This window comes from Alternaria rosae (assembly GCF_020736505.1).
Source record: "Alternaria rosae strain MPI-PUGE-AT-0040 chromosome Unknown BKA58scaffold_13, whole genome shotgun sequence".
In the NCBI taxonomy this organism is placed as follows: domain Eukaryota; kingdom Fungi; phylum Ascomycota; class Dothideomycetes; order Pleosporales; family Pleosporaceae; genus Alternaria; species Alternaria rosae.
The window spans coordinates 558564-571138 of NW_025763582.1; the positions used below are offsets into that span (position 1 = coordinate 558564).

General features: G+C 55.2%; 4 protein-coding genes across 4 annotated transcripts; 2 read left to right on the plus strand and 2 right to left on the minus strand.

The window, feature by feature from the left end:
* Positions 1–1058: 1058 nt before the first annotated feature.
* On the plus strand, positions 1059–2696 carry BKA58DRAFT_406412 (uncharacterized protein; the record flags this gene model as incomplete). The annotated part of the gene is made up of 2 exons (XM_046171953.1): positions 1059–1325; positions 1827–2696. 2 exons carry the CDS (start codon positions 1059–1061, stop codon positions 2694–2696), a joined length of 1137 nt encoding a protein of 378 aa, XP_046020321.1.
* Positions 2697–3008: 312 nt separating this feature from the next.
* On the plus strand, positions 3009–3894 carry BKA58DRAFT_65933 (uncharacterized protein). Its single transcript, XM_046175683.1, has one exon. It carries the CDS (start codon positions 3322–3324, stop codon positions 3835–3837), a length of 516 nt encoding a protein of 171 aa, XP_046020322.1. The 5' UTR covers positions 3009–3321; the 3' UTR covers positions 3838–3894.
* A 590-nt stretch (positions 3895–4484) lies between these two features.
* BKA58DRAFT_415144 (uncharacterized protein) lies at positions 4485–5891 on the minus strand (the record flags this gene model as incomplete). The annotated part of the gene is made up of 2 exons (XM_046172529.1): positions 4485–5206; positions 5516–5891. The coding sequence occupies 2 exons, from the start codon at positions 5889–5891 to the stop codon at positions 4485–4487; spliced, it is 1098 nt and encodes a 365-aa protein (XP_046020323.1).
* Positions 5892–10479: 4588 nt separating this feature from the next.
* BKA58DRAFT_325866 (beta-glucosidase) lies at positions 10480–12382 on the minus strand (the record flags this gene model as incomplete). Its single annotated transcript, XM_046168035.1, has 4 exons — positions 10480–10618; positions 10840–11425; positions 11551–12215; positions 12330–12382. The coding sequence occupies 4 exons, from the start codon at positions 12380–12382 to the stop codon at positions 10480–10482; spliced, it is 1443 nt and encodes a 480-aa protein (XP_046020324.1).
* Between the last annotated feature and the right edge of the window lie 193 nt (positions 12383–12575).

Here is a 12575-nt window from a genome sequence, read left to right on the forward strand (position 1 = left end):
CGTCACAGGTGCATACCTATCCCTCCCCACGACTCCAATTCACGATCGAAAAGTTAAGCATGCATCGCAATAAACACATCAATAAAGCACAACAAGCGCATTACGCGATACTTCCAAGGTTTCCCGCCGCGGAGTGTGTCTCGCGTGACGGCGAGGTTGGAAATGACGATGAATAGCTAGGTAGAATCGGCACGCGGACAGGTTGATGATAGTAAAACAACGCCGCCGTTGCGCCGAAAGCTCTATCTGTGGAGCAAGAATCTCCACGATGGGCTGGCGTACAATGGCCAGATCGAATCGATGGGCTGGGGAAAGCACGGTTGAGATGTGGAGAGTGGAGCTGTAGTGTACGCCAGACAAGCAAGCCATCCCGCCGCGCAGCCCAACGGACTGCGACGGCTTGGAAAACAAATGGCTGGTTCAAGTTTCTTATTCCAGACCGTATGTGAGGCGAGAGCACGAGGCACGAGGGACCGTTGTTCGGGACGGGAAGCACAACGTAGTCAGTTAGATTGAGGCGTATAAGAGAAGCAAATATCTCCACCGTGATTTCTTTTTCATCTTCGTCTCGAGATACCGTTCATCGCGAAGAAAGAAAGAAAGAAAGTTACTACCCATCTACCAATCACAGTTATCTACTTCTTTTTACCCTACACACCTTCCTACTCCAGAACTACTCGAGCCACCAAGCTACACCAGCCATGCTCTTCGAAGCCCTCAGCGTCCTCGTCATCGGCGGTTTGAAACTCACAGCCGTGGGCCTGGCGTTCAAATGGATGGCGAGGTACTAGAGTTGTCTCATCACTTCTTTGTCAAACATTGACTGGAAGGAGTGAGGCGACGGAAAGGAAGTGTTGCAGCCAGTCAGAAGGACGGTGGTGGGGGGAGTTGGTGCAATTGCCCCGCTGTATGGTGTGAGGCAGGCGCGGGGTAGTTCACCGGGGACTACACGAGCGAGCGACAACGGAACGGAGCCGCTACAACATCAACATCAACGACAACGATAACACTGTCGCTCCATCGCATCACACATCCACAGCAGCAAATATCAGTACGCCATGGCGGAAACCCCACAGACCTTCATCGAGCTGCCCATACTCCCGCTCAGCGCCGCTCTGGACCCGGCTACCAAACCGCAGTTCCTACAGGACCTGCGCGATGCCTTGTTGAATGTGGGGTTCTTGTACCTGAGCGAAACGGGGCTGCCGGAGGGGTTGGTGCAGGATGTGATTAAGCAGTGTGGGCGGTTCTTTGAGGAACTACCGAGAGAGGAGAAGGAGAAGATTGAGATGAAGAACGAGAAGAGCTTTTTGGGGTGGAGTAGGGTGAGTGTGTGATTTCTTTCATGTTTATGCATCATGTCTTCTTGGTGGGATGGGGAAGCGGGGGAGAAGGTGAGACCAGAGACGACGATTGTGCAGATAAGACGATGGTCTATTACAAGCTATCGCTATGCTACGCTATGCATGGTGTACGAGAAGGAAAAAAAAAGATACCAAAGAAACTATGATACAAGAACCGAAGAAAGAAGATGAAGAAACCGGCCGTAAACCCATAACGCGTGTATCACAATAAACCTCCAATGCCCCTCTCTTCTCATACCAACGCCAGCTGCAAAACAGAAAAAAAGACAGATACCAGAATCACCCGGGTATATCCCAAATAGACGACGCCAACAATATGTACTCGACGGCCGTTAACCTGCGCACACACACCTTCTCTCGCACCTGCCATTACTCATCCCGTCTCTTCCTCATAACTCAAAACTTTTGCTTTTGGTCGTTAAACGACTCGTCGTAAATGCATGCTGACATGATTCTTCGTAGCTCGACAATGAAACCACGGCATTCAATCCAGACCACAGGGAACAACTCGATCTCTCAACTCCACACGCACTACCAGGACCCGACGCACCGCTGTACCACAATCTTCTCGCACCGAACCAATGGCCGTCGCCAGAGTATCTTCCGTCTTTCCGGCCAGTCTACGAGGACTACATACGGCGCATGTCTGCCATCTCCACGCTCTTCACGTCGCTGATCGCAGAGGCGATTGGCTTGCCTGCTACGGCGTTTGAAAAGTTCTTCGATCAAGACCAGCAGCACAAGCTCAAGATTGTGAAGTACCCAGAGGTCGATGTACCGGAGCTGGCGGCTGGGGCGAGCGAGATGGAGCGAAAGAAGTGGGAGATCAAACGCCAGGGCGTGGGTCCGCATAAAGATAGTATGCTCACCAGCTACCTGCTGCAGGCTTCCGATCAGCTCGGCCTGCAGGCGCAGAATGCAAAGGGCGAGTGGATAGACTGCAAGCCTATACCTGGTACGCTTGTTGTGGCTATCGGGCAGGGCATGGAGGCGCTGACAAATGGGGTTTGCGCGTCAACTACACATCGCGTTCTCAGTCCGCGCAAGGGGGAAGGGGCGCGGTACTCGGTGCCGTTCTTCCAAGGCGTGAGCTACGACGCGCAATTTGAAGCCATGGATGTACCGGACGAGGTACTACAGCTGAGGGACCAGGCGAGGAAGAAGCGCAAGGACGATGTGGAGTTTACGTTTGTGAAGGGCAGATGGGGACACCTCGGCGAGGCCACGCTGATGAACAGGATCAAGAGCCATCCCGACGTTGGCGAGCGGTGGTACCCCAACGAGCTCAGGCACATCCGCGCACAGCAGGCAGCAGCGAAGGCGTCGTCATGAAGGCGATGACAACCAGGAGAGAGCCTGTAGTCGTAGTATAGCAGACCATGCCAGACACTCCCAGCGGCCTCGGGTTCACGTGAAGCTTCCGTTCCGTCAGCGTTCCGTCAGCGTTCATGCGGTGTGACAAACAATCACACCAAAGCACCATCGTAATCCAGGATCAAGGGACAATACGGTGAGCTCATGTCCACTTCACATGGTTGTGTATCGGCAACGCTTCCCTATGCAGGACATAAGCGAGCACAGGCGAGCTACTGCACGCAATGTCGCAATGCGATTGGGCGGAAGAGCGCCCGAACGCATGTATCCCATGTGAGCGGATCCGCGGGACGCCACGCAAAGCCTCCACACCCTGGCCTTGGCGTTAAAGGCTCCGCAGCACCCAGCAGAAAAAGCCACGCCCGAGAAATTCTGCTGGCCACCGTGTTTCGGCGTTACGGCGCTTTTATGTCCATCGGAAGAAAACGTCCGATAAAGGAACGAGGGCAAAAAGGGCCGGCGGAACCGCTGTGGCAGACGCTCTCTGCCATGGCAGAACCACCCGATGCTGCATGCGTAACCCGCGTCCGGTGTGTAGCGTAGTGTAGCTCGAAGTTGGCTCGTAAAGTGTATTTGGCATACCATGTTTCAGCGTTGGTGGGCCTTATCCGCACAAGGAAATTTTAGCACACTTTCTGGCGCATGTGGGGCTAGCTTCCATGCATGTTTCCCTTTCGTAGGTTTACAAAAGACAAATACCATGACGGGTGGCCGGTATCGTGTGGGTGTGGTGGATGGATGGATGGATGGATGGATGATGGCATGGACCAGTTCCAGCGGATGCTCGGATGTCGGGAAATCTCGGTTGCATTGCTCCTTCAGGAACGCGCTGGTCTCGCAATCGCACCATCGAAAGCCCAGCGGACAGGCTAAGGGGGCGTGGGCGAGGGAAGCGAAAGGAAGCCAGCTTGGAAGGAAGCCCAAAACGCGGCCGATGGCTCACAAATCTCGTAACGAGGCCCCCCAGTCAGGCGCGCGCGCGCGCAGAAAATGGAGGATCCACGGAATGTTCCATTTGCTCATTTCCCATCTTCTTCCGCTTCCACCATCCCATCATCATCGTATCCACCTCTTCACCGTCCATCGTGCCCTAAGCTAGTCTCCAGGAACGCACTAGGCTATAGCGTCCCAAGCGGGACCTCCTTGCACCACGGGCGACTGCAATCTTGATGCGATCCCACAATCCGCATGTGGGGCCTTCCGTGTTGCTGTTTCATTGCGCTTCATGCGATCGTGGGGGGCAGCGACAACGTCCCAAAAAAAAACTCTCTGGTGGTGATGCGAAATTGTCCGACGCTTGGGGCTCGCTTGGAAACCGGTGCCGCGTCGTATAGCGGTGAACCGTGAACGTGTGCCTTGTTCTAGCGTGCGAAAACTCAAAGGTTCGAGGCGTGGGCGTCCCTGCCAAATTCCCGCGAGATAGATCGTGTTTTGCCGTCATCGACAGCATCGAGCGGCGGCGCGTGCTACTGCTTTCGGAAGGGCCCTTGCGGAACAATTATGATATATCGCCGAGGAATACAGCCTATCGTGACTGTGCCGCGTAGTGCCGCGTGTCAAGGACATTTTGTCCCGCGTCGAGAAGATTGCGAGGAAGGAGCAATTTGTTCCATGGCGCGCGGTCGCGTCTAGTAGATTGCTCGATGTGGGTGTTGTGTGATCGAAGGATCGTCTCCCTGGTACCCTTGCCAACGGTCTGCAGCCACGTAGGATTTGCGAACATGTTCAGACGAGTCGTGGTCATACTCAATGCTCAACCTTCATGTTGGACTGGTACGTCTGGTAGATGATGTGCTGTCCTTGCTCGTTCATCATCTGGGGCTGACCGTGCTGTGCGTGCATCATGGGCATCTCGCTGCCGTGGCTAACCTGGGGAGGGTAGCCTTGCTGGGGACCAACAGGGTAGGAGCCATAGGGAGCAGATGTGTGATGTTGCTGGTGCTGAGGTGGGCCTTGGCCTTGGACGGGCTGGTGATGCATAGGGACGCTCATGTGTCGTTGGTACTCAGAGGCGTGAGGCGAAGGATGCGAGGTTGGTGTACCGTAACCGGACATTGGCATCGGCTGAGACGTGACCATGGAGGCGTTCTCAAGAGGGTAAGACATGGCTCGCGCGTTGCTCTCCATGACATATGGGCTTGGGTATGACATGTTGGGCTGCTCAACGGCATGGACCGACGCATCCTGCACTGGCATGGAAACTTGGTGGTGCTGTTGCTGAGGGTGGCTGGGGTGAGGACTCCAGCGAACTCCTTCGTGCTGTGGCGCTTGGACTTCACCCATGGCGGGTGGCGTATCAACGTGCGGTGAGGAGACGTGGTGGGCGTACGTATGCTGCGACTGCCAGTGTCCAGGTTGAGACACGGGCGTCGCTATTTCGGGAACTGAATGTGCGCTCCTCGCAGTTCCGGTAGACATTCTCCGGGGTTGGCTGAGCATCTGGACCCGATCACTCGGTGAAGGTGCGCCTGCTGTAGTGATGTCAGCCTCCATGCATCGATATCACATTGGGTGGAGAACGAGGCTCGCGCTTCTCGCCTCGCCTCGGCGGGAGTAGCAATCCGACGTTACAGATACTGCACGTCGCTCAATCGAGCCGCCAGACCGGAATGCGGGAAATGAGGCAAAAGAAAGATGTGACATGTTGCGAAAAGAGGTTTGGCTGCACCAAAACGGTCGCGGCCCGAGACACCAAAAAGCAATCATGGCAACCCAATGAGCTTGTGAGTCGAACAATTGGACAGTGCTTTTGCAGGAATGAAATCAATAGTACATACCTGCTCCTGATTCTGGGACTCCCAGTGCCGATACGGCGTGTGACAGGCGGGCGCGGAGGACTGCGTTCTCTTGCTCGAGCTCCTCGTTCCTCCGGATGAGGTCCATCATCTTGGTAGAGGAGTTGTTCTCCAGTTGTGCAGTGAGGTCGCGAACTTGGCGTTCAAGAGTGTCGATGTGGTCTTTTGTTCTTTGACGAATAGCTCGCTGTGCTTCTCGGTCATTCGCTCTCTTTCGCTCGAGTTGAGCGGCGGTGAGGGTGGTGACGCTGCGGGTGCCAGCTCTCGAAGGTCGCTTCTTCGCACCGGGCGTGAGCTGTCTGGCTTCGGAGCCAGAAGAATGGCCTTCATAAGGCGGCGACCTCTTCTGCTGGTCCATGTGAGGCGAGTGGTAGCTGGAGGTACTCATGAAGTCACTCCTGTAGGCGATAGGGTCTCGGTAGTGGAGAATTGAAGTCATCGAGGATCCGCGAGAGGCGGTGAGAGTATATGCGATGTCGACGTTGCTATGTCAGCGTGGCCCAAACGAATGCGGTCCAAGCGTTTGGCAATATCAGTTATGTCTGTACAGGCGAAGGGTGCTCCCGTGCTTTGGGAGGAGAATAATAATGACGAGGGATGAGGGGCGCTCTGTGCCGTGTTGCAGATGCGAAGGAAGGATGATGTCAGTCAGAGACAGATATTAGAAACAAAGTCAGGGACGGCACGACCAAAAGAGCAAAGCAAAGTGGTAGAGAGACAGGACTGATGGTAGCAAGACATGGCTGGCATGAGCCTATAACTTGCTATCAGGTCTCATGGATAGCGTCTGTCGGGACCCATGCTCGGCCCTAGGCTAGTGTTGGCATTCTGATCCTGGCCCCTGGTGGGTAGCCACACAACGTGGGTTCTGGGGAAATCGTTTCACTTTAGCTTGTACGTTAGTACGAGGCTTGGAGGCCGCATAGTGTATGTAGCCCACACGCTCGTATCAGCTTAGGGTGGTAAAGACCCTTCACGCCATATAAACTCTCAACGGTGGTGGCAGCAAGGCCGGCCTAGGAGCACGTCGCCCTGCGTCTGGGTGCGAGGCGTGACTGTTCTGGAAAGGCACTACTACAGGCTCTAGCTTGGGACATTGCACCCCACCCGAGTTGGCATGGCCGAGTTCCTGCGCAACACGCTTCGGCCCACCTGACGTCGAGAGGGAGCGCAGGAAAGCGCCCGTGGGCCCACCGCGAAGGGTCTACGGAAGCGCATAATAATGGGCAGACATGGTGCTGATGTCGCCATGGCCGCTTGCCAGTCAGGAAGCTGGTCATGTTTGCGGACCGTAGCGAAGTTTGGATGACAGGCAAGCCAGACACGGACAAAATGTGACGTTTGAGGAGCGTATGGCGTGGGCTCATGCAGCGAGTACGTGAAGCGATGCCAGGATCCAGGGATGACACGGGCAATGCAAAGGAGCGAGCAGACGAGCAGGCCCCGGCAACGCTAAAAGGGTCAGCACGTGGAAGCCCTGCATGGCGAAAATTAGCCCGAAGTGCCAAGGGCGACGATGGGCCTGTCCATGGCTGCTTCAGTCGGAGGGCCAGCGCTGAGCGTCGAGGGCGCGGGCAATTGCGAGACGCTCGAGGGTCCGCTGTGGATCTCTGCGAGTATTGAGTCCCAGGGGTGCAGGCTTGACAGGCACGTCGATCATGTCGGGACGCAGGGCCATGCCATGCTCCGCAATGAACGAGCAGCGAGGGCTGGTGAAGGATAGTTCCGAAGTAACTCCACGGACCATGTTTACACCACAGGTGACATACCGAGTTTGAGCAGTCTTGCCGACGCTGCGAGGTGTACATGTTCGGCAGAGTAAACTCTATCGTGGCTTCATGGCTATCGACGCGTTTCATGCCGTGTGCTGGCTATGCATACATGGTACGTCTATATTCGGCGCCCTGCAGACTAAGCGCATGGTCGGCACGTGGGAAGATATGGTGACGACTCCGTCATTCGCAGGGACTGCATTGCCGACAGTCGGACTTGCAGAAATGAGCTGAGGAGCATTGGCCAGAGAGAGTCCGTGATGCGCTCCTGCACGCCGCATGGAGAAGAGGTCGGAAGGTTGTGGCTGATGCTCGTGCGCTTGCCCATTGCATTCGGCGGTAGGTGTTGTGAGCACCGCAAGGCGACGTGCAAACCTTGATGGAATCACACCTCGTGACGAGTTGGAGATGCTGATGGGCAGAGCCAGTGCAGTCACTGCCCTGGGGCGCGAGGATCTGCTGCGCTATGCATCACATCCCCCAATAATCGATAAAGCAAGAATCCTCCGAGCAACCTCACCGCTCCATAGACACAGGCGCACACGGCGAGGCTTCAGCCGCTAGGCCCAGCACGGCACTGTTGCCAGGCCACACTTGGCGCCGATATTGGACGATAGTGAATTTCGGCAAGTGTTTCGAACATGACAGTGATGCACGTCGGCAGCACTAGGCTAAGGTGCCGCCAGCCGCGTGCCGCCATGAGAGAATGGACCGGAGCGCGCGATCCTGCCCAGGGCGCGCTCGCGATGGAGCCTTGGGCAGAAATTTCAGAGTCCTGTCGCGAGATGCAGGTTCGCGGGCAGAGTCGTCGTGGTTTGGAGGGGCACAGGTGGGGAGCCCGAAGGATCAATTGCGCCGCACCACCTGCAACGTCCGCCTGATTGCGGCTAGCAGCGACGTTAGTTGACGTCCTGCGTATACCTGAGACAGCGACAGCTGGATTGTGACCGAAAGCGTGCTTCATTTCCAGCTTCTCCGTCGCTGGCCTCAGGTTTCGGTGAAGAGTCGAGGGCCATGGTACGCGTACGGCAAGTCACGAGGGCTAGCTCGTCGCTCCCTACGTCAATGCCCACAGCCCACAGCCCACAGCCCGCACTCGCTTCTCCCTTGCTCTGTCTAGCCCCAATACTCTCACCGTCCATGCAAACTTCTAGCGCCGCCGCCGTCACGTCTCTACGCAGTTAGGTAGTGGCTGACATGATGCCACTCACTTGTTTGTAATCGCGCGCCGCGGTTGGGGCAGCTCGCCCGATACTCGCTCGACACCATCGACACTATCTAACCAACAGCGTCATGACAGTCGCGAGATTCTGAAACCAGCCGTTACTACCACGACCGCGAATCGAGAGCCTAACATGGACCCTCTCCACACGTAGCTGCCCGAACGTTGATCTTCGCCGTATTCACGGGCGGCGCGCCGTATCAGATGCACCTCGCGTCCAGTATCGTCCATCTCGTCTCTGCAGTGTCGATAGTAGCGGTGAATTCCGTGTGCTCCAATCTCAGCGCTCCATCAAGTGCTCAACCGAATGCGATATCCGCACATCCGTCCTCCGTGCAGCCCCCATTGTCGTCAACCCCTTCCGTGCAATGCAGACGCATCCGTGCATCATGGCCCGGAGCGGTAGATCGGTGCTGTGGTGTAACCATCTCTACCTGTCAGATCGCAGCTGCAGTGTCACCACCGACAACCAAACACTGGAATTCTTGGGATGCAGAGCGAGGCGCCGGTTCGCTCGCTAGACCTGTCTTACTCGTAAAGGAGCATGGCGGCTGCAGGCAAGCTTAGTTCAACCATCTCCAAGGGCCCTACATACAAGCCCAACTCTACGACACCATGTCCACTTTGCGGGCCCGTTCACGATTGCGCAAGCAAACCTGCGTCGGCCGGATCAAATCGCGTCCGAAACATCAGCATTATCCACCCTCTCAAGTGCCGGTTCCAAACCAAGGCCAGCCGCCAAACTGTCACAGACGGACGGTTCGTCATGACTCCATACCTTCGCTACCAAACTTAGCATCTATCTTTCCGTGCCTACTAGACAATCAGCCGACATTCATCCATAAACCTGCATCCTGATTGTCCGTTGCTAATCTCGAACTCAATTGTCCAACTCCACAAGACCATGCCACGCGCTAGCGGCCACGAACTTTTGGTGACAAGACGACCCCTAGCCTGAAACATGCTTGTGGAAAATTAGAGTTTACGGGTCTACCCCAACAAGGATGCCCCACTTGCTCTAACCACACCATTTGGATCTTTCCTGGCGCTCGCTAACGCTACAATTTCGCGCCCTCCCTCACCGATCACGCTTCACGATTCGCGCCAAGCGAGCCTGTTGCGCCATCAAAGGTCTCCGAAGCTTCTAGCTCTTAGACTAGAAGTGCAACATCGCGATGGCGCAAACCTTTTGCTATCTAGTGATTGGTCGGGATTGCAATTACAGTTTTCTTTCGCTATCGTTTTGCCCAAACCCGAACGCGATTGTGTAGTCGTTGGGCGCGCCACCTTCTTTTCTTTTTGGCGTTTACCTGCATAAAAGACGCAGTTGTGGGGTATGATTCGAGGCTGAAAGTGGCGGTACGCTGACGTTGGTGGACGAATGCGTGCAAGAAACAGGCGAGATGGAATGCGTGCCGATTTGGCTGTCAGGGATCTCTTCAGCTGTACAGGCACCCTTTACCATCAACCATGACAGCATGGTGGGCACTCAACCAAACTTTATCAACTTTGGTACACTACGCCTCGGGCACCACGGCACCACGATCTTAGCAGACAGATGAGGAGTTCGTTCAAAACGTCGGAATCAATATCGCGAGGCTAACACGGGACATACACAACCATCATCCCAGTGGTTGTTACCACGCGGGGCCTAAGATGGCGCAATGCTCCGGATCTAAGATAGTATCTAGAGATGCAAAGACTCCGAGATCCATCTATGAAAAGAGAGGGTCGCACAGCTTTCCGCACACGGTAATTTGCAGGGACAGCCCATCATGGCATGCCACATTGTCCCACATTCACCGTCTCCCATCCACATACATGACGCTAGAAAAATCCTAGAAGGCGCTGTCTACCAATCCAGGCCCATCCCGACAGTGATTCGATGGATGCGTATCCGTTCCTACACCGTCGTACGCCACATCCGCCTGTCGCTAGGATTTTCGGTTTTTCTACTCCTTTTTGATGTACTTGTCAAAGATTTTCGAAATTTCACGCGCGCTCTTCTTAGGGTATCGCTTCTGGCCACCCTTGTAGTCGACGTAGGTAACGCCGAAACGTGTCGTGTAGCCTTCGGCCCACTCAAAGTTGCTGCAGGTACACCATGTCAGTGTCATGACGCTTTACACGGCGTTCGCGGGACCAAGCCCGCAGTGTTTGAGGCTAGGAGAGAAAGAATGATCTACCCGGGTGCGAACGCGCAACCGCCATGCGGACAAATAAAGACTCCACCACTCATTGGAAAAGAAAAAGAAACTTCTTGATGACAAGCGGGGGGGTAAGGGTAGACGTCAACAAACGGGATTACTCACTCCATGAGACTCCAAGCTGAGTAGCCCCTGACGTCGACACCGTCCAAGGTATGAGCATCGGCCAAGGCTCCAATGTATCCCCTGAAGTATTCGCAGCGGAACTCGTCGTCGAGCAACTTCTCAAGAGGGAGATCGTTCTCCCCCTTGAGACTGGTACCGTTCTCAGTCACATAGAAGGTCGGGCCGCCGTACCTATCACTGAGCCACTTGATTAGCTTTCTGAAACCCAAAGGCATTGGCCTCAGCCAGACGGATTGAGTCTCTGGGCCAATCCATTCGCCCTTCTTGTTCTGGTAAAGAATGTCCATATTGCCAACATGATCTTCAGGCTCAGGCTCAGTGTCCTTGTGTCTAATGTAATTGGCGCAGTAGTGGTTCATGCCATAGAAGTCATTGCTTCCCTTGACGAGAGCCGCTTCTTCCGGTGTGAAGTCGGGAAGGCGATCGCCCAATTGCTTGCGCATCGAGTCTGGGTACTTGCCAAAGTACACTGGGTCGCCGAACCAGCAAATGGCAAATTCGATCTTGCGGTCGCAGGCCTCGCGATCCTTCGGGTCTTCTGGATCCCACGGTTCTGTCCAGTCGCCTAGAACGGCATATCAGCTTGTCATATTCATGCTCAGACGTGAGGCCGATTTTTACTACCCTGGCACGGCCTTCGATATGCGTGGTATCCACACCTTCTACGCGAGCCACGTGCTGGTCACTTACCATTGAGCGTAATCCCAATCTGGCCTCCATCCTTGGCCTTGAAGTCATCACGGTAGGCCTTGACCGCCGCACCATGGGCAATGAGGAGCGAGTGGCCGACAATCCACGGCTCCCTCGAGCTGTCCCCTTCAGCGCTCTTGTTCCGGTCACTGCAACGACCGGGAGCAAAAAGGCCGGTGCCATAGCCGAGAATAGAGCTGCACCAAGGCTCGTTGAAGGTGATCCAGTATTTTACCTTCGAACCGAAAGCCTTGAAACACACCCTGGCGTAGTTCTCGTAATCCTTCACGAACTCGTCCTTGTTCAGCATGCCCCCATATCGCTTGTGCAGGTTGTCTGGGAGATCCCAATGAAACAGCGTTATCATCGGCTCGATGCCTGCGGCACGGAGATCGTCGACCAAGTTGATGTAGTACTGCAGACCTTTTTCGTTTACGGGGTCGTTGCGTCCGCCGAGCGGTATGATGCGGGACCACGAGAGCGAAAAGCGGTATGATTTTGCGCCGATATCTTTCAAGAGGGCAATGTCCTCGTCAGTGCGGTGGTACGAATCGCATGCAACGTCTCCGGATTCTCCGCCAGCAATCTTGCCCGGGATGCGGCAGAACGTGTCCCAAATGGAATCGGCGCGGCCATCTTCATGCGGTGCGCCTTCGATTTGGTAACTGCGGGTTCAGAAACTCAGTATGTGACAACAATGTGGCGCCCCCAAACTGTATATCTTGCGTAGGCGGGGTACACTTGGGGAGTGGAGAAATCGGTCCTGAGATCAGACGAACCTGGCTGTTGCGAATCCCCACAGGAAATCCTTCGGCAGATACGACTGCGACATGATGGTTCGATTGTGGTTCAAGCAGTCTTATTGTCAGAGTTGCTTACGCTGACAATCTAGAGAAGCAGAAAGCTACCCGCAGCAACGGGACAGGTATACTTCTATATACGTGGACACAGCAAAGGCTGCGGAGAACGTCCCGCCGTAACCGTCCTCACGCGTCGACAAGACCTTAATCGACGCGCAGTAAGAC